Source organism: Neolamprologus multifasciatus, chromosome 12 (assembly GCF_963576455.1).
Source record: "Neolamprologus multifasciatus chromosome 12, fNeoMul1.2, whole genome shotgun sequence".
Classification (NCBI taxonomy): Eukaryota; Metazoa; Chordata; class Actinopteri; order Cichliformes; family Cichlidae; genus Neolamprologus; species Neolamprologus multifasciatus.
Genome location: NC_140450.1, coordinates 10,905,126 through 10,926,519, shown reverse-complemented (window position 1 = coordinate 10,926,519; position 21,394 = coordinate 10,905,126). Strand labels below are relative to the sequence as shown.

The 21,394-nt window shown below is 41.1% G+C and overlaps 1 protein-coding gene across 1 annotated transcript; it reads left to right on the top strand.

Annotated features, from left to right (window-relative positions):
• The first annotated feature begins 1,033 nt into the window (after positions 1-1,033).
• On the top strand, positions 1,034-21,104 carry LOC146506481 (A disintegrin and metalloproteinase with thrombospondin motifs 12-like). Its single transcript, XM_085179194.1, has 24 exons — positions 1,034-1,928; positions 2,071-2,429; positions 7,287-7,464; positions 7,619-7,827; positions 7,910-7,993; positions 8,760-8,884; positions 8,987-9,136; positions 9,919-10,062; positions 11,651-11,795; positions 11,883-11,975; positions 12,128-12,273; positions 12,446-12,615; positions 13,204-13,337; positions 13,511-13,631; positions 14,516-14,760; positions 14,962-15,103; positions 15,222-15,348; positions 15,992-16,202; positions 16,334-17,482; positions 17,584-17,736; positions 17,932-18,108; positions 18,624-18,770; positions 18,899-19,052; positions 19,243-21,104. The coding sequence occupies exons 1-24, from the start codon at positions 1,814-1,816 to the stop codon at positions 19,356-19,358; spliced, it is 4,794 nt and encodes a 1,597-aa protein (XP_085035320.1). The 5' UTR covers positions 1,034-1,813; the 3' UTR covers positions 19,359-21,104.
• Positions 21,105-21,394: the final 290 nt, after the last annotated feature.

Sequence of the window (21,394 nt, the reverse complement as noted above, 5' to 3'; positions counted from 1 at the left end):
ATCTATTGTTTGAAAAGTCTTATTTCAAGACCCAAGTTTTCCAAGATTATCGCCTTCCAGTTCTAATATATACTTGATGGAGATAGAAAAAATCTATGCATTAATTATTTAAAGTCACTCCCCTACAACCCAGCTAGAAGATAAGTTGGTGGTAGGTCCACAAGTCTTCTCTTGTGCTTTAGATAGATAAATGAAAAAGATAACACTGATGAAATCAGATGAGTTCACTTTGTCTCCCTCTGTGTCTCCTATGTACAAAGGCAACCCGGGTGGCAATGTGTCATGTCTCCGTAATCTTTTAGTCACACATAAGTCTCCACCAGGGATAAATAGTAGACACCACACAAGTATGTGGTAAGAACTGTGGCTTTAAGGCTCTCTTTAAGAGGATATATCCAAAGTTCTTAAAGAAACCTCATATCTTTTAAGCGTCAGAAAAGCTAAAGGCACAAAAAATGTATCTGAGGATAATTTCCTTGAATTCAGTACATCCTGCACACAGGACATCAATGAATAAAAACTTAAAAAGAATACAGCTGAAAGCCAAGCAGTTCAAAGAACACTGTTGCCATTGCAACTTGATCTAATCGTGATGAAGGTTAAAAGTATCCGTCCATCCAGACCCTAGTGTAGATGAATCACTGCAAAGAAATTTCACGTCTAAAAGAGCGTCTGAATGTGCCTTCCTTCTATGGAAAGCTTTTGAACGAGTGAATGAGATGAGTCGCCCCCTGCTGGCTATGAGAAAAAAAATTCAAGTTTTAGACAACCCCGGATTGCCCACTTCCTTTTTTATATAGGTTAGTCTCTGGATGTTTGAGAGTGGGCAAAATAAAGACCAGAACCTTAAATAATCTAGCATTCATTTGTTCAGTAAAACAAGCCGGCTCATTTAAATATATTTTCCACACAGTTTGACAGTGGAGCTATCCCGCTCACGGCGCCGATTGGTTAATCGTTCATCTTTCACCACGCCCACTCACGGACACTTATTTTTTTAATAATTAAGAAACCAACGTTTCACATAACATTATCACGCCATTCAACCTAGTGAGGTGGACAGTTGGTTGAAAGGGCCAAGGCTAACACATATGCCTATAAATGGAAACTAATGGGTAACTATACTGAGCTAATTCATTTTTACAATCTTCAAAGCACAGCACGGTATTCCTCCTTTGTTAGCAGGGCTTTGATTTTTGAATGACAGGTATTTAGTCTTATCATAGAGCCAAAAACGGGATGATGGACTTCGTGCGTGCACGTTTGCACATCTTTGCAAAGCTTTAGAAAACTCTGCAAACTTTTAACCCCCATGCACTAGTGATTATGCCACTGGTAAAGGCTGACTGTAGCGTAGACAAATGCAAACAACAGTTTTGATTGCTAGAGCTGCTGGATTCAAACTGATGCAAGCAACAGTCCATTAATTTTATTTGCGCGTCGAGTCGCATTAATGATGCGCCATCTGCGGCGCAGGAGACAAGTCTCGACACAGGGCGAACCGGGCTACTCTCTGAAGCTTGCTCTTCTGCGGTAGCTTCTTGTTCTGCTCCCTCTGCTCCCCCTCACTCATGCAAGGAAAAAAGACACTGGTCCAAAGAACACTCCTCCCCTCCTTCCTCCACAGAGACATTGCTTTCTCCCTCTTTAAACCATGATCTGGCTCCCAGCTTTCCTCGGCGCATGTTTCCCCTCTGAGCTTGCTCGTGTCATGACACAGTGCAGCGAAGGGTCGCAGTGGTCCCTTCTAACGCCACGGGAACCCCAAAGACGTGGACTCTTTTCCAGTGCTTTGAGTTTGGTTACATGAAATATGCCATGTTCGCAGGACTGCACGGTTCTTTTCCTGCTGCACTTTGTTTTGAGTTTGGCAGCTGGCCACGAAGGGCTCTCAGCCTCTGGCAGTCTCCTCTCCTTTGCAGAACAAGGTCAGTGTGCTGTGGTGTAATTCTGTGCATGGCCAGACTAAGTGCATAACTAGAAGAATTTGTATCGTTAAGTGCATATCACAGTCAGTATGCACTAAAGGTAAAAGGTCTGTATAACCTGTGTTTAAACTCTGTTTTGTAGGTCAGTTGTCAGAGTCAGAACTGTCCATTGTCCACCCAGTGAAAACCGGCGCAGATGGAGGATTCATCTCCCACTCTTTGTCTCACCACTTTAATGGTGGGAGAATCAGGCGAGACTTGCAGTCCCATTCTCAAGAGAAACAGGTTTACTACAAGGTCATCTTCCAGGGAAAAACCTTAATGTTCAATTTGACTGCAAACAATCACCTGGTTTCAAATGACTACATCCTGGAGAGCAGGAATGGCAGTGCCAACAGGACTGAGCATCGTCTTTCTGATGGAAATTCTTGCCACCTTCTTGGCACCGTGGAAGCGTCTGATGTGCGAGGAACTGCTGCCATCAGCACCTGCAGTGGGCTGGTAAGGTGTCACAGTGTTTTATAGCTGTAAAGGTAATTTTATTCTCACTCTCATTCATCAAATGGAGCTGGTGGATGCTTGTGTTTAAATCAACATGCTTTTATCATGATTTTTTTTTAAATTACACCAGATAGCAGCTATCACTATGGGTATACTGGTATGCGGTTTAGGCAACTCCTCCATCTGACAGTGCCCTGTCTGTTAGTTTGCTCTTCAGAGACTTCCCGACACTGTTTGCTGACTGTGCTGCAGACCTTCTGACGACTGCTGCTTCTCAGACTGACATGAGACCCTTTCCGTCTTCCTTGTGGTTCAGATGTTTTCGTCTTCTTTCACCCTCACTCACTCATTCAGAAATTTGCATTCATGGATTATCTGTTCCTTTAGAGACACTTTGCAAACGGCAACAGGATGTGAGAAAGTTTCAGTAATAGATCTTGGCACATTCTTGTGCGTGAGTGGAGCAGTAAAGTTTGACAGATGGACAGATTTTTTTTTAACTTGGGCTATAGTGTTTCTGTTCAAATAAGCAATTTAACAACAAAACAGAGGACACCTGGAAAAAAATCAGAGTGATCCAATATATGAAGAAATATTTTTTTAAATATGACGTGAACAATTTGTGGTTCACTGATTTCTGAGAATTTTTAAGTTGTAATCCATCTATTCAGCACACAATCTTATTTCAAAATGCACTCTGGGGTTTTCGTTTACACAATATTACAACATTTTGAAATGGCTAAAAAGTACGAGTATGTAGAAGAGGATGAACTTCCTGCCTTTGAAATGATAGGATGTGTCACTTTTAGTCACAAAGAATGTTTCAGTGTTCATGTTTGATTGTGTCACAGCAGGAATTCCACTCCTGCAGGGTCTTGCCTCCTGCCTCTGTGCTATGTGTGTGTGTGGGTTTCCCTGCATGTTTACACAGTTCATTTGTAACATGTGACTCAGGACGAGACCAGAATGACAGCCAACCTAGCAACATAATTTATATCTGACCCATTTCACAGCCGCTCATATAATCCTAGAAGGAAAAATGTGTTGCGTCACTCAAAAATCCACATATCTGCAGCCTAATGGCGTTCTGGGGATTTTCCTGCAACACAGAATTCCCCAGTTAGTCCCTTCACTCCAACCTACGAGGGAAACTGCTCTGATTTATTACACAGACTTTCTGTTCTGTGAAAGAAGGTTTATAGCTGCTAAACCCAAACAGAGACCACTAAACAGCTAGACTCAGCCAGACAGATGTGGGAGTGAAGCCCTACCAGCTGCTGCAGAGATTATTCACCCTCACGACACAAGTTGAAGTGGACTACTTACAAATAGGAATTCAAAATAATTATATGTTAATGTTGCACAAATAGGAAGCAAAAGGGATGGAGAAAAATGTTTTATACTGCTCAGTGATTCCTGTTTTTAATTCATATCAGCAATTAAAATTAATAATAACACAGAGTTGGTTCGGTTAAATTGTTCAGCTCCTTCGTGCTTTGTTTTAGTGAAGATCATTTCTCTATAAATCTTCTCTGTAACAGTTAGCATTGTTGTCTTTAAATTCAGAGCTGACTGAAGAAAACAATATAAAATCTTTAACTGTTCCATCTTCATTTGGTCGACCAACAACAACAAAAAAATAAAATTAAGTTATTATATATTGTAAGGCAGTTTTCACTTTTTATAGTCATAATAAATTGGTTACAATTTAAATATTTGACCAAACTTCACCCGTTACGCAGCAGACAATAGAGCAGTGCCATGATTCTTCGCTGTTGTAAGGCAACAGTGAAGTTGCTATTACATTAATACCTCCAACTGCAATTTTAACATCCTGCTTCTGGTTGCAAAAACAAGGGTGCAGACAACTTTTGCATTACACTGTGTCTTTACAGCATGCAGGTAACCCTTCACCTTTTCTATTTACTGCAAACATGGAACCATGAGCTGGATAGCAAAAGTGTGGAAAATGCTTTCACTGTTGCTTTTATGTTTTTTATGGTAAAACCATTAATTTAGGTAAACCTAAAGCTTTCTCAGTGGAGACTTTTCTAATCCCTGAGGCCCAACGCGAAACAAGAACTTACAGGTTCAGACCTATTATACTGGTATTTTCCCCACTTAAATGCACGTTTGTTCCACCATGCACATGAAAAAATGGCAATAATCTTTTTGACCTCTCGGGAAGAATTGAGCTTGCACATAGAATCATCTTATGAATTAAAGAGAGAAGAGAGGTAAGCGTAGGGAAACATGCAACTACTGATAAAAAGCTAAGAATAAATGCACGTTTGTTTGCCAGTAAATTGTTGTGATTAATCATATTGCAGTAACAAGCACCGTTTGACCCCACCTCTCCTCGTGTCGCTCTAATCACTGCAGAGTCCACAGGCTATATAACAGAGACTTTATTTCAGACCTAGTTGGCCAGCACTCAGAAACCCACAGAAGCAGGAAACAGAAGAAAAGCAGTTCCATATGGCTGATGTATTTGAAGCACAGACCTGTGTTATGGTAACCTCCCCTGGCTCTGCCACCTCACACCCAAACAACATGCTTCCTCAGAGAAAGGGGATTATTGGTCAAGGGGGGCTAAAGGGGAAAGATCTGGTCAAAGTGAAGACTGATATCCAGTTTAATGCTGTTGTCACAGAAATTCAGGATTTTCCTTGTTAGTATCCTTGCAAGTTTCCTTTGTTTGTTGAGCAGAGGCATCACAGAAGATCTGTACCTGGTCACAAGTAACATCATAGCCATACTGTATAAGCAAATGCAGACCGTGTTCCACAGTAGAACAGCATTTGGTATGCACATCAGGCAGAGAAATGGTCTCAGTGTTTGGAAGGGCCTCCCTGTAGCATTCCTGCTTGGCTGATCTGTACTCCACCACCTGTCTGTGTCTGCTGGGACTGACTTGTGTTTTCCCACAGGAATACGTACAGGAGACTATGATAGCAAACATTACCAACAGAACTGCCCATTACATGCTTGATTTATTTTCATACAGTCTATGTTTTTCTTGCAGGAACACGATACAACTCCAAAAGCATAGATATGATGGTATATTGTTCCAGTCACATAGTGTTTGCATGAGATATAGAGAAACAGTGAAATCAGCTGAGTGTTCTCTGCACAGGGCCTTCGGGAAGTCTTCCCAGCTGACTGTAGATATCATCGTGCATGCCTTGCAGATGAGGCCACCCCAGCTCTGGGAGCTCTGGCTGAAGGCCACACTCTGAATAAGTCCTCATTGACCTTTATCAAAATTGTCTTTAATTTGTGATATATATATATATATATATATATATATATATATATATATATATATATATATATATATATAAATAAAAGAAAGAGGAGGGAGACGAGGAACCATCATGGAAGGACAGGCCCCTGCACGGTATGTACCACCGGCAGATAGAGGAGGTGGCTGATATCCAGAAATCCTACCAGTAGCTGGACTGAAAGATAGCACAGAGGCACTAATCATGGCAGCACAAGAACAAGCTCTGAGTACAAGATCCATAGAGGCTGGGGTCTATCACACCAGGCAAGACCCCAGGTGCAGGCTGTGTAAAGATGCCCCAGAGACAATCCAGAATAATATTGGAGATCTCTGTCCAGAAGAGCGCAGTCCTGGGAACAGCTAAAAAACAGTCCCGAGCAGCTTGTTTCATAAATTCATTACAGCATATAGGGTAAAGTAATCTTTTCAAAGACTGAACTCCCTGAATCAAGCGATGAGATATTCAGCCAGTGACTTTTTTTCTTCTTCTAAGAAACAGATGTGAAACTTGTCAGGATGACCCAGAAAGCTGAAACTACTACTACAGTAAACAGTGGGGTAGATCCCCAGAACCACAACCAGCCAAACCATAAATACTGCATGGCCTAATTTCTTACATCTGCCCTTGGCTGCTGAAACTATCTGAAAAAATCCAAGAATCATGTTCATGTTTTTAAAACTTTATTTATTTTTTTGTTCAGAGAGCCTCTCTTTGCTCTTTGCTCAGCTGCACTGACGCAGACTCTCTTCTTTCCATTCGACTGTTGAAAGACTGTTGGTCGTATGTCTGTCGGTCTGTGTTTTGCCAGTTGGTTTAATGAAGGAGGGACAGGTTCATCCTGGATCAGTCTGGGCATGTTTGGACTTATCTTGATTAAAAAAATAAAAGCCCATACAAACACTCACAGAGTCACTTTAACTTAAACAACTTGCAACATTCCTCGTGAATATGTTTATAAGCAGAAAAGTGAACTGATTTGCATTTTATGCCTGATTGCATGCATGTCCTGTATTTTTTTCATTTGCATTTATGTGTGTGTTCACCAGTAGACCTCACTGAGCGGCAAGTGAAGAAGCCGCACCAGTAAGAACACGTATTGGCATACTTAGCAAGAAGTTGTTGTATTACTGCAGCAGCATAGAGAATGTGCCTGAGGGAAAGGCTGATATTCAGATCTGTTCACTAATGATAGCTTCCACTCAGATGGAAATTACTCTGGAGCGACATTTTTTAGCAGGTTTAAGGGGACGCCTACACCTCAGCTTTGTGGTGTGGAAATTGTAGAAGCACTATACTTTTTGGTGATTTGTTGTCAAACTTTTAAGTGGTTCAACACAATAGTATGCTTGATAGGCTTTTTGTTTCACTCACAGTCTGAGAATGCCTGACGTTAGACTTTAATCCACATTAAGTCTTTGGCATGATTTGGGGATAAAATCTGTGACTGAGTACAATACAATGATGATTATTGAGAGTGTAGATTTGCCCTAAAACCTGAGCTTGCTATACCCACACTTGTTGTGTGTTTTTACTGTACACATTTATTCCATCAATGTATTATTTTCCACAGAGAGGCTTCTTCGCCTTGGCAGACCGACACTATTTTATAGAGCCTGTCCAGAAATCTTCTGATGATCCTGCAGGGAGTCGAGAGCCCCACCTTATCTATCCAAGAGTTTCTACACAAAGTCAAAGAAAAAAACGAAGTCTTGAGTCCAAAAAGACGCCCAATCCCTGTGGAGTTCGAGGTGTGTATGTGAGTCCTGAATTAGTGTATGGCGTGTTTGTGAGTACTCTTCTGCTGGTGTTCAAGGATTTTTTTTTTCCTCTGGGTGTGCTTGTGTCAAGAAAGATAAGCCACAAGTGTACTGCAAATAATGTCTTCAATTATTCACGCTTTAGATGCTCCAACTGACTCCATCCAGGTGGAGATGGAGAGGGAGGAATGGGAGAGGGAGCATCGGAGAGGGGAGGACCAGGGTCAATCGCGTTCACAGCGCTCAGTCAGTAGAGAGCGTTGGGTGGAGACCATGGTGGTGGCTGACTCCAAACTTATCCAATATCATGGCAGTGATAATGTGGAGTCCTACATCTTCACTATCATGAATATGGTGAAGGGTTTGAATGAACTTTTTTTAGTTGATGTAAAGGTCTTTTAAAGCCTTTTACAATGAATTCTCTCACTGTTGACAGGTGGCCGGAATCTTTCACGATGCTAGTATTGGGAATGCCATCCATGTCATCTTGGTGCGCCTCATTTTGCTACATGGAGAGGAGGTACTCTTCATCTGAATGAAGTCTTTAAGAAACCTCAATGTGCTTTTATAACATTTGCTTTGGCAATTCTTACACTAAATGTGGAACAAGAAAAGCAGAAATGGATTTGTGAAAACTGAGCTCACTTTCCAGGTTAGTCTGAGATAAGCTGGACAAACTTCTACAAATTTGCATAGTTTTCTAATGTGTAATAACGAGCTCTGATGTCTTGTATATAATGTGTATGCCTTGGCTTACGGCCTTACCACACCCCAACACACCAGATCTCGTCCAAAGCTAAGCAGGACCATAGCTTCTTAGTACTTGAGTGGAATATTAGGTGTTGTAAGTTTAGAGTGGATGAAGCTTAGATGTTAGAGCAGGTCATCTACTAATCAAAAGGTTGGTGGTTTGATCCCAGGCTGCTTGAGTCTGCATGCCAAAAGGTCTTTGGGAAAGATACTGAACCCCAGTTGATCTCTGATGTGCGCATCATTGTGTGACTGTTAAACAGAAAGCACTTAGGTCGTGGGAATGTTGTATAAAGCAATTTAACTGTTTGCGAAGAAGAGTGCAGTATAAGAACAAGTCCATTTAATAACCACATTATTTGGAAAATGTGAATGAAAATGAATCAGTTCTGACGTCTCGCCTTATAGTACACACTGGGATCTGCAAGTATTGAAGAAAAATGTTATCAAGTTATTTGCTAACTGTTCTGTAGCTACAGTTTTAAAAAAAAAAAGAACAACAAGTATGTGAAATAATTTGTTTGTGCTTGTTGCAGAAAGGGTTGAAAATTGTTCACCATGCAGACACCACCTTGGCTAGTTTCTGTGCTTGGCAGAAAAACCTGAACCCCCAGAGTGACACACACCCGGCTCATCATGATGTGGCTGTGTTGATTACCAGGCAGGTGGCAGATAACCCAGCATACATCGGCACCCTCAAAAGCTCAAATGAAATGTTTATACAGATGACATACAGATGACTTGCATGCGTCTCCGCCTATAGGAAAGACATCTGTGCTGGAATGAACCAGCCGTGCGAGACTCTGGGTCTGTCTCATCTGTCTGGGATGTGTCAACCCCACCGCAGCTGCAACATCAACGAGGATTCGGGTCTACCTGTTGCCTTTACAGTAGCTCATGAAATGGGCCACAGGTCAATATTTGTGTGTGAGAGAGTCTGGATTTGTAATGACTGTGAGATACTAGAATATTGTAACAAAGAAAGAGTCTGTAGTTCCTGTGTGTGGTTACTGTCTTCAATGTAGTGTCATAAAATCCCCTACCATTAGCTCACCAGCCTATTAGTGGACTGCTGGTGTGCAAATAATGAGTTTTTATTAACCTGAAAGAAAAGGAAAAGATACCTGAGAGTCCTGCTGTATTGTGGGTGTAGATCATGTAATAGCACTAAAAGTGAAAGGACAGAAGTGTTGGGTTTCTTTTTAACTTTAAAGTTTAACTCAAGTTTAGTTGAGTCCAAAGAATCATTTGTTCCATCAGAGGAGGCTTTAACTATAAAATGAGAGCTGTTCCACGTTCCATTCGTGGTTAATTTTTGGTCTTTTACTATGTTCAACTTTGGTTAAGCACCGTTAATGTCAACAGCTCGACTGATGTCAAACCGCACCATATAATGTAGGAGTTATGTCTATTTGTCTTCTCGTTATCTTGTTTGTGCAGTAATTTAAAGTGCTTTTCCACTTTGTACTGTCATGAAACTCTAGAGTAAGAGTTATATGTACACAAACAAAAGTAAGTCAAATATCTGTTGACCTATTTCAAATGTGGAAACAAATGTGTTACAGGACTCAGCACATTCACTCATTGTGATTGCTCCATTATGGCAGTGTGAGCCATACAGACCACTATCCTTGTAAAATACTTCTGTGTAATCACGTTATCATGAATATTAATGCGGATTGTGTCTGAACACAGCTTTGGAATTCATCATGATGGCCAAGGGAACGACTGCGAGCTGGAGGGGAGACATCCGTTTATCATGTCCAGACAGCTGATGTATGACAGCTCGCCTCTCACTTGGTCTTCCTGCTCCAAGGAATACATCACACGTTTCCTTGAGTAAGCCTGAATCTGTACTTTTGTCTAAAGTGGGTTAGTTTTACATCTATTTGTCTTTGTCAAAAATGCATGAGATGTGTGCAATCTATGGGAATTTCCATGTACCTCTCTCTGTCTCTCTCTCTCTTTTTTTTTTTTTTTTTTTTTTTGACAGCTGCACGGAGATTTAGCAGATATGCTAGTGCGGATTTGTATTGAGGTTGTGAAATTGATCCAAAACACACATTGGGTGTGGTGTGTGTTGGGGGGAAAAACACAGGCTATTAAAACAAGCATGCAGTAAACCATGGCTGCAATGGCAAGTTTTAAAGTGAAGCAAAGAACTGAAGCAGGAAATTATGTAAATGACAGAAAAGTAAGAAGAGCCTAAAGCAACATTCAGAGGGTGGCAACCCCTGCACAAGTGTCTGCAAAGCTGGTTTCACACATTAACTCTGGACAGCTTAGGATGATCAGGACATAGCATTGTTGGGAATAGCTCTATTTATACAACACGACTTAAACACGTATGTAGTCCTGGAAAAACTTAGATGATGGTGCTGCTTCAATATAGTCTACACGAGATCAGTGCGATCAGTCACTACAGGGACTTGGTGTTAGGGAGTTAGCGCAGTAAAAATCATTAAATTTCCAGTTTATCTGGGCCAGACATCTACATCCTTACATGAAGATCCACTGGTAAGAAATTTCACATCTACAGAAGAGCAAACATGTATGATCAATCGATTAAAAATATATTTTTCACAACACTTTAAAAGCCCTTCTTCAAATTTAAAATCCTTCTTCTCACAAGCAAGGTCCTGAATAATCAAGTCCCATCTTATCTTAAAGACCTCATTGCATGATATCACCCTAATAGAGAAATTGGCACTGAGACTGCTGGCTTACCTTTGGTTACTAGGATATTTAAGAGTGATGTAGGAGGCAGAGCCTTTAGCTTTCAGGCCCCCTTTCCATTGAACCAGCTCCCAGTTTGGATTCAGGAGATAGATCCCTTCTTTCTTTTAAAATTAAGCTTAAAATGTTGTTTTTTGTCCCAGAACCCTCTTTTAGGTGTACTGTAACAGGCCTAGGCTGCTGGGGCAGTGTTTCTTCTTGACTCAATCAGTTATTATTAGTTATTAATCTCTGCCTCTCTTGCACAATGCGTCTTGTGTCCAATCTCACCCCCCTCACCCCAAGCCAGTCATGCCGGATGGCTGCTCCTCCCCAAGCCAGGTTCTGACAGAGGTTTCTTCCTGTTAAAAGGGAAGTTTTCCTTCCCACAATTCCCAAGTATTTGCTCATGGGGGTTCATCAAATTTTTTAGGGTTTCTTTATATTATTGTGGGGTCTTTACTTTACAATATAAAGCGCCTTAGAGCAACTGTTCTTGTGATTTAGCCAGTTACCACAAAGTCGAGGTCAGAGCTCATATATGTGAACTGGATTATTTTTGCTATTATAATTTTTGCCTTTTTAAGTAGTTTTCCCAGGCTCTAGTCTATTTAAGTGTTAACGTCTATCTAGCGTTCAGATTTTCTCCTTTGACTCCCAACCACCATACCCTGTGATAAACAAATATCATATCTTTGTTTATCTGCCTTAGTCGTGGTTGGGGTTTCTGTCTGGATGACCGTCCTTCAAAGAGGGACTTAACCACGCCCCTGGCACGCCTCGGTGTACGCTACACCACACATCACCAGTGCCAGCTCCAGTATGGACCAAATGCTACCTTCTGCACTGAGGTTGATGTGAGTATTGCACAAGCACAGAAAAGTAAATCTTGTAGAAAACACTTTCTTCACTTTCTTATTGTTTTGGGGTTATGTTTCTTTCAGAATGTTTGCCAGATTCTTTGGTGTTCAGTAAATGGTTCCTGCCGCTCTAAACTGGACTCACCTATAGATGGTACTCGCTGTGGACCAGAAAAGGTGAATTGTGATAGTCTAGGTTTTGTTTCCTTGTGTAAACAGACGGGTACCAGCAGCATCAAGAAGGTGGTACTGTCACAGAGACATCAGCATTGTCTTATACCAGCTGAAGTGGTATTTAACTTGTATCACTATTCTGTATTCTAATCCAGTGGTGTATCTCCGGAGAGTGTGTGATTGTGGGTAAACTCCCAGAGACAGTGAATGGAGGCTGGGGACAGTGGAGTACCTGGTCTTACTGCTCCAGGACCTGTGGTATTGGAGTTCAGTCAGCAGAGAGGGAATGTAACAACCCCAAGTAAGAAATGAGTCTAACACCCATTTGAAATAGTTTTCACACTGTATAGCTATAGAATTGTTTTTTGGTTTGCAGTTCACGTTTAATGTCATCTGCCCCCAAAATACTGACATCATGCTGATTTTTTTTTTTTTTAACTTGTTCGTTCAAAGTGTGCTGCTCTTTTCCACAGGCCAGAATTTGGGGGCAAGTATTGTACCGGTGAAAGAAAGCGTTACCGGACCTGTAACACAAAGCCGTGTCCAAATAATATACCAACTTTTCGAGAGATGCTGTGCAGTGAGTTTGACACTGTGCCTTACCACAATGAGCTCTACCAGTGGATCCCTGTGGCAAACCCATGTAAGTACTCGCAGCCTTAAATATGCAAGAAGCTTTATTTTTCAACATGCCAGTGATCACAAACACTGCCAATGCATTAAAAGCAAACCTGAATAGCAGATCACACAATAGAACACTGTCAGTCATAGGCTGATCTCACAGTACAGTACTGTATATTTTACTAAAATTAAACTTCTTTTTTGTGGGACCACACAAAAAAATTGAGACCCACGGATATAAAGTGGAAGATTAGTAGATGTAATTGTATGTGTCAAACAAAAGGGGGCAGCATTTGTATTTAAAAGTCCACACTGATGCAGCTGCCGACTACGTTACAGCTCAGCAGGGGCACAAAGCTGTAACTCACTTCCTGTCTGATGTATTTTTGTCTTTCTTTTCTTTTTTTGCGTTCATATCACTTTTATTGTTGTCAATCACTATATCTTGAAAATAACAGAACAGAATTATTTTCCCTTTTTAGCTCTTTAAAAAAAAATTACAAAATACGCTCACGTCTTAAGTGAGAAGCATGACTCATAACTGGCTCAAATAGACATTTTAGCAATTTGACAACATTAGCAATTTGTTTTATCTCGCCGTTATTCTCAGTAAATCCCTGCGAGCTTCACTGTCGACCAGTCAGCCAGTATTTTTCTGAGAGGATGTTTGACACCGTGACAGACGGAACACCGTGCTTCATGAACAACAAGTCCAGAAACATCTGCATAAACGGCGTGTGCAAGGTAGTGTGGCTGGGTAAGAGACAAATAGAGACTGGGGAGGGCTGTAGTGAAGCAGGCTGATACACTGCAGAGTTACTAAAATGTAAAAGGGGATATTTTATGGAAAAAAAAACTTGCATTGAATTGTTATGTTTTTGTTTTATTTTAATGTGTTGTGTGTCTTTGGTTTCTAGGAGGTCGGCTGCGACTATGGCATCGACTCAAACGCAGTGGAGGATCGTTGTGGAGTCTGTTTGGGCGACGGCACAAGCTGTGAGACGGTTTATAAGTCATTTGATGAAGAAGGAGCCTTTGGTGAGTGCAACACAAGGATTATTTTCAACAGCTGGAAACAAATTAAATTATCTCAACGTGAGACATCATGCCATTACAAAATTGTGTTGTAATGCAAAACAGACAACCTATTAATGAGGAAAACTTTGATGTACCCACTAGAAGAGTGTGAAAACACAGAGAATTCAAACATGTCTACAGGCGCAAAGTCATTCGAGGACAGTTCATTACCATTACACCATTGTGTTGTTTCTTTGTTGTCATGGCAGCCATCTTGTCCACATGGTGCAGCTGTTTGTCCTGCTGTACTTGGCCTGTGTTTGCATTTGCCTAAAGATTCGCATCTTGTGCTGCTTTTACTGCGCTCGGAAAAGTATAACTCACCTGCCAAATCAACATGCCGCCAAGACAGATTCCTAGAAAAGAGGCTTTAAAACAATAAAAATTCTCTCCTTTCTCTCCTCTCGTTCTCTTTCTGTGTGTGTTTGCCCTGCAATGCATCCTTTCCAGATAACCAGCCCAGATGTGTGAGACTTCAAAAGACTTAGACCAAGGCCAAACCTCCCCCTCCTTTCACAAACACACACCTTCCCACAAACATCATTAAACTCCAGAGACCCACTCACTGCTGTTTTCGTCCTCCCCCATCCCGCCCCCCCATCTACACAATAAAAAACAGAGACAGGGCAGTGCCCCCCACGCTGAATGCACACACGTACAGTCACAGACATATGCACACACACATGCACACACACACATATGCCAACCACCCCCACAGACGTATCCCACCCTCTATTAAAGATCAGAGAGAAACTGTCTGGTAGTCTGGATGTGAGTGTGGCAGCAGCCATGGTGGGCCATCCATTACTCTGCTGTGACTCTGACTCCCCTCCTGAATCTCCCAGGGTACGTGGATGTGGGTGTAATACCTGAGGGGGCACGGGACATCCTGATAAAGGAAGTGGTGGAGGCAGGAAACTTCCTGGCTCTGAGAAGCGTGGGGTCAGACAAGTACTTTCTCAACGGCAACTATATCATCCAGTGGAATGGAGAGTATGAGGCCGGCGGGACGACGTTCTTCTACGAGCGCAGTGGGAACATGGAGAATCTCACCGCTCCTGGACCCACCAAGCAGCCAGTCGTGCTTCAGGTAGGTTGTCCTATTACAGAGGTGAAACATTTTTGATATGTGTAGAAGCTAATAGAGAAGTAAATAAAGTTCCCTGCACTTTATTGTACCCCATACAATTAAATATCTCTGGGCACTTAAAAGCATAAGACAAGGAGTACAATATCATATTGATGAGAAGGTCTCCTTGGAAAGGTACTCATAGTTCATGTGGTTGTTCAGTTGCTGTTTCAGGAGAAGAATCCAGGTATAAAGTATGAGTACACCATTAAGAAGACCAAAGAGACAGAAAATGAGATCCACGAGCCTATTTACAGATGGAGACACGGAGCATGGACAGACTGCAGCACCACCTGCGGCTTAGGTCTGAGTCACATTTCAGTAAAACAATTTTCTTTCTTTATTCTCTCATACCTAGTAGGATAATTTAAGGATTTTTGATAGGATCATGATATTCTTTCTGGATTTTTGTCCTTTCTTAGGTGAGCAACACCAGCCTGTGCGCTGTTTTGAAGTGGATGTGGGCGTAGTGGATGAGTCTCTGTGTGACCCAGACAGCCGTCCAGAAGATAGACACAGGAAGTGCAAGAATATGGATTGTCCTGCAAGGTCTTAATATTTTATATATATATTTTTTTAGCCTTTTTTTTGTCACAATCTGTACTATTATGTCCAAAAGAATTGCTTGAAACTTAAATATTTCCATTTATTTTTATTAACTTTCATTTAAAACCTTATCCTTACAGCTTTGGTTTGCAATTAACCTGCCCTGTTGCACTGTGCTTGATTAAACTAATTAAAAACAGTGAAAATAAAGGATTTTTATCACAGATAAAAATTCCCTTTGTCGGTTTGAAATCTCGATAATTTGTTTTAATGGCTAAAATGTGTTTGCATTGAAAGAAGTTTAAATTTATAGTTTTGTTTGCTTTGATCACATCAAAGAGTTCATCAAAAAAAAGAAAAACGAGTTCCTATAAATCACCAGTTTTATTTAGCCACGTTTGCCATTTTAAAAGTTTAGCTTATTTGGTTAAATAACAAAGAACTAAATTCAAAAAATGCACTTCTTTGGTTTTGGCACTGAAATGCAGGTATTGAGAATACTATAAAGCATTTTGAAAGCTACAGCTCTGTTCGCTGTGTGAGAAAGATAACAACATTGTCGCTTGCCTTGCATTCCCCATTTATTTATTTGTTGCCAGTGGTCTCTTTATTCACCTTCTTTTCCTGTCTAACTCCTTGCCCTCAGGTGGTGGGTTGGGGGTTGGCAGCAGTGTACAGCCACCTGTGGCTCAGACGGACTGAGGAAACGAACGGTTCTCTGTGTCCGCACAGTGTTGGGAGAAGAAAGAGTGCTCCACCCTGTGGAATGCAAGCATCTCCTAAAACCAAAGCCTGTGGTGCCGTGCAACAGAGACGTACCCTGTGGACAGGAGTGGCTAGTTGGCAACTGGGAAGAAGTAAGCCTTTTTCTATGAATTTTATTTGCTTTTGACTTGAATCTTAAAGATCACAGACTTTCATAGCATACTGTAAAACCTTTCTTTATTTGTAAGGTAATGTCTTCTTTGTGTTCGTTTCTTCTTTGCAGTGCCCTGTCACATGTGGAGGAAGTGTTCGCTCCCGCCTAGTCACCTGTGCACTGGCATCCACAAAGACCTGTGACCCCTCGACTAAACCTAGGACCAGATCACTGTGTGGCTTGCAAAACTGCCCAAACTCAAGTCTTCGTAGACGATTTGGGCCTGCATCTAAATACCGCCGCATAAACATCACTAAACCTCACTCCACTAAGCATCCTGGTTCTCCTTCATGGAATCCCATGACAACCCCGGCCACTGCTGCATCTACAACTGCTATCACTAGAACCAACAAGCAAATTACAACTACCATTTCTACCACCATCTCCCTTTCAACTCCTGAAATAATAAATGCAGATGATCATGACTTTAACAGCATGATGAGGAAAAGTGAGGGTGAGAGAAGGAAAGTTTTCCCAGTTAAATCCAAATCTGCTGAAAAGGATGGGAAAGCAGATGAAAAAAAGGTAGACGAGGTAGAGGAAGAAGAGGAGGGCAGCACTCCAAATGTGCTGCTCTTCACCCCAGGATATGATTATGTTGTTGATCCGATGACAGAGGAGGACAGGATTATTGATCTAGATGTTTTCACCACAGCTTCACCACTGAAAAATCCTGTTAAATCAACCACAACAGTATCACACTCACTCATCACACCCACTCTCCAATTAAGTCCACTCACTGTGCACATAACCAGGGCGCCGACCACATCTGCATACTCCACCCCACACACCAGTACTGAAACGTGGGCAAAAACCACTCACTTTTTATCTGACCCCCACACCACCTCACATGTTAATCCCCCCTGGACACACCGGGTCGCGCTGACCACTCCCAAGTACCGCTCAGTCACATCAAAAACTGGTCATCATGCAAGGAAAGCGCCTTCTACAACAGCAAGCAAACAATCTACCATGACAGCATTACCACAGCCCACATTAAAGACGAATAAAATGAAGAAGCTTGCTGTGACACCCAAAAAAACCACCACTGCCACTCGTGCTAAAAAGCCTACATCCAGGGACAAAAGTAGTCGGTCTAAGAGCCAAAAGCAGCGATCCGGACATCATAAGAGCAGCTCAGGAAGTGACCAAAGCAACTTGATGGCCATAGAGCCTGTCGATGTGGATGTATTCTGGGTTGTTGGAAACTGGAGTGAGGTACTTTATCAGGATGCTATCCTACTCTCTAACTACAGGCTTGACATTAATGGTCAAGGGTTAATCTGAAATGTTTTTAATCAGAAATTTCTCCTCCTCAGTGTTCAACAACATGCGGGATCGGAGCAGTGTGGAGGACAGTCAAGTGCAGCTCCCAGAACGACGAGGACTGTGCCAACGTGAAGAGACCTGAGCCTGCTCGTACCTGTCACCTGCAGCCCTGCGCCACCTGGCAAAGTGGCAGCTGGAGCAAGGTGAGTAACGTTAGATTTCCTCCAGTCACTGAATCTGATAATTGCGCTTCTTACTTATTAAATATGCTTAATACTTAATTGTACTTACACTCATTGTCTATTACTTTTCCAAATGAAGTTGGTTCATTCAGACCCGATTTTTTTTTTCTTGCCATTTGTTTATGAGTCGGTTATTGTTTATAATTTTCTCCAAAGTGTCTGGATGATTGCGCGGTGGTGGGAAGGAGGTACCGTGATGTCCAATGTGTTGATTCCCAGACTAAACGTCCTCTCAGACCCTTCCACTGTCAAGCAGTGTCCAGCAGACCCCTTAGCACCTTGATTTGCCCCCACAAGCACTGTATGAGCTGGAGTGCATCACCATGGGGACCGGTAGGAAAAGCATCCACTCATATCTCTATATATGAGACGTTTGTAATCATGTTTATAAAAAAAAAAAAAATGATGATAATTTTTTTGTCTTTTTCATCTCCAGTTGTGATTATAGTTTGGACTTTACCTGCATTGGCTTTTTAGATTTTTTCCCCCTTAAATTCAACAATGCTTTGGAGCCTTGTGAGCCTGATTCTTTAATCTTGAAAATTATCATCACTAATATATAAATTTATATTAATTAGGTTTAAAACAGAAGTAAACTAAACTAAAGCTGCCCATTTTTATTTATTTATTTATGTATTTTCAGATTTTGGTACCATTTCTACTATTTTCATCACAAGCCACAGTTATTTCTGTTCTACTGGAAGATGTGGCCTGAACTGTATGACACTGAGGATATTTTTTGCCACATGGTGTCTCTTGTGTTACCGTTACAGATATAGTTAGAAGAGACTTTATTACAATCTTAGAAAAAGAAAATTCACCCTTTTGAGTGCTTTTGTCTTTCTCAGTGTTCTGCCAGCTGTGATGAAGGTGTCAGAGAGCGCCTGGTGTATTGCCCTGAGCCTCATCGCTGTAGCAACACACTCAGGCCAAACAGTACTGAGCCGTGCAGTTTAAAACCCTGTACTTGGTGGAAGACTGGGGACTGGGAAAAGGTCAGCTATACTTTGCACATTTAATGAATCTTTACATGTTTCTGTGCAATATAAATTTATATTAATTAAGTTTAAAACAGAAGTAAACTAAACTATAAATTTATATATTTTTTGGTGTGAATTTGCAGTGCTCTGTGAGTTGTGGTGGAGGTCAGCAACAGCGTGCAGTGAACTGTGTAAGCAAAAAGGATTTGGCTGTAATGCCAAACAGCCTCTGTGAGAAGATTTCCAAACCAGAAACACTCAGGAAGTGCAATATGCAGGAATGCAAGACAAACAAAGGTTTGTATGCCAAAGTAAATTATTTGGATGAAGATTAGCAAAGCAGATTACCTGTTAAAACATGAATGCAGTTTCCATTATGTTTTGTTTCTTGAGTGAGTGAGGGAGGTGTTTTGGTCAAAATCACTTAAATTTGATATTTGTATGGCTTTAAAGTGTTTGCTCTAAGGTTGTGTTCCTTGTTATGCAGGTCCACTTTGCAAGAAAGACACCATGTCCTCTCGCTTCTGTGACAAGCTGAAGCGATTGGGTCGCTGCTCTCTCAGGTCGGTCCAGAAACAGTGTTGTATCACCTGTGGGACATAGGATGTATACGGTCCTGGCCAACTACAACACTTACTGTATCCTTCTGAAATACTGGTATAAAGCCATGTCATCCACAATCTAGGAGACCAAAGTATTAATGACCACATCAACAAGCTCCTCTTAATCGACACAAACAAACAAGGATTTCTTTTTTTCTCGCCAATTTGGGGTTTTGTATTTTATTTAATTTAAGTTTTTCTTGAAATATCAGAAAGGAAACAAACCAAAGCACTGATGACATTTGGACTGTTACAAATATTGGAGATGTTCAGTGTTAGAAGAAATGCTTGAGCTATACAATTTTAAATATTTTCTTGGTAAATTTAAATGATATTTGAGAAGCACAATTCAAAAGTTATAAAATCTCACCACGTAGTGTCATAAATTAGGTTATAAATTAAGACAAACTATGGACATTTCTTCTTTCTTAGTCCTTTGGAAAATATCTTTTTGTACTAAAGGTGCTTTTATAGGCGATGTGCTGATGATTAACAGCACATGTTACTATTCTTTTATGTCTTTCTGAGATGAATGGTAAATACAGAATGTAAATAAAGATGTTCTAATACTGATAATCTCAGGCCATTTTCACACATGAACTCGGGTGCAGTCATTGTCTGAAGATATCCTTCCTTCATTGAGCGTTATGGAGACGAGACAATGACCTGCAGTACTCATACACGGGCTTAATTGGTAATCGTATGGACTTTGTGCTGTGGAGCTGGTGGAGCAAAGACACTTTAATGTCTTTTAATTTGAATTTGCTGTCACACAACTCCCATGGGTAATTCCTAGAAAAGTTCAGGGCTGCAGTTCAGTTCATGCGTGAAAACGGTTTAAGTCGATTTATACTTTTTATGAATGAATTTCTTTTTTTCTTTAAACAAAATGCTTGAACATGTGTTTATGTTCTGAGCTGGCACTGGATGTTTACATTATCATTGGTATATGTTCCTGCTTTTAGTCATTGTTGTTACGATTTTAAAGGATAATTAAATCAGCTGCAGAATCTGCACAATCCTGCAGTTAAACCTGTGGTGCTTCTCCTCTGGTGTGAGATTTACCAATGAGAAAGAGGTGTTGCAGGTCATCCCTCTCAGGTCACTCTAAAGTTGGCCACTGTGTTTAATGTGATGTTGTACAGGCATTATCATTGTCACGCCCTGGGTATGTCACCCTGACTGATTTGTCCTTCTCATGGCTCCATCAATAAATGTGACAATAAAAGACAATTGTGCTGAACATCCATTTGTAAATTTACACCTGCACTGTTGCTTGAATACCACAAGTATAAATAACAATATTAAAACCCAATCCAGCCTTCAATAACCTTCTTTCCATAAGCGATTTCTACTTTGGGACCTTTTGTGTCGACAAGGTCATTCTCACCTGAAAGTGCCGCATGCTTATGAATGTGTAACACTTGAATCAGCAGCACCAAGCTCTGTTTCAGGGATTGGGTTCAGCTGGCCCAGATTTATCAGGCTCCTCTGTGCCAGATAACTTGACACGAATGGACTTTGCCCTGCTACACGCACCCTGCGGCTGTCATTTAAGCCAGAGACCAAAAGTTAGTCAGCAGTAATGGAAGGAGTAACACAATACAGGGTCAGTGTGGAGCCTCGTGTCCTAAAACCCACCAGTGAGTGTGTGTGCGATTTCTCTGCATGTTTTCATTACAAAGCAAACGCCCATCAGTTGTATTATCCAACCACACGTGTTGCTTAATAAGCAGTTGACCTCAAAGTTGGGGAATAACTAAAAATATCTGGTTTGATTTCAGTTTCGTGGTGATTGTCACTTCCTTAGTATGAGATTCTATAAACAATGATTATGATTAATCAATGTCATCTTGGACTTTTCATCCAACAATACAGTGTTTTTACTCATCAAATTATTGCTTAAGTGACTGGCACAGCTCATTTTTAGCTGTGTGAAAGCAACATAAGTGTCTGATTACTGCTTTTTCTTATAAAAGGGCAAAATGGTAATAAAATTACTCTCAACAGCTTGTGTTCTAAAGCCAAACAGTTGTG

Bases quoted from the DNA above. Each gene is read 5' to 3' on its own strand.
- LOC146506481 (XM_085179194.1), top strand. From the start codon at position 1,814: ATGCCATGTTCGCAGGACTGCACGGTTCTTTTCCTGCTGCACTTTGTT. The intron at 1,929-2,070 runs GTCAGTGTGCTG...TCTGTTTTGTAG, and splicing joins CCTCTCCTTTGCAGAACAAG to GTCAGTTGTCAGAGTCAGAA. The intron at 10,063-11,650 runs GTAAGCCTGAAT...TATCTGCCTTAG, and splicing joins TACATCACACGTTTCCTTGA to TCGTGGTTGGGGTTTCTGTC.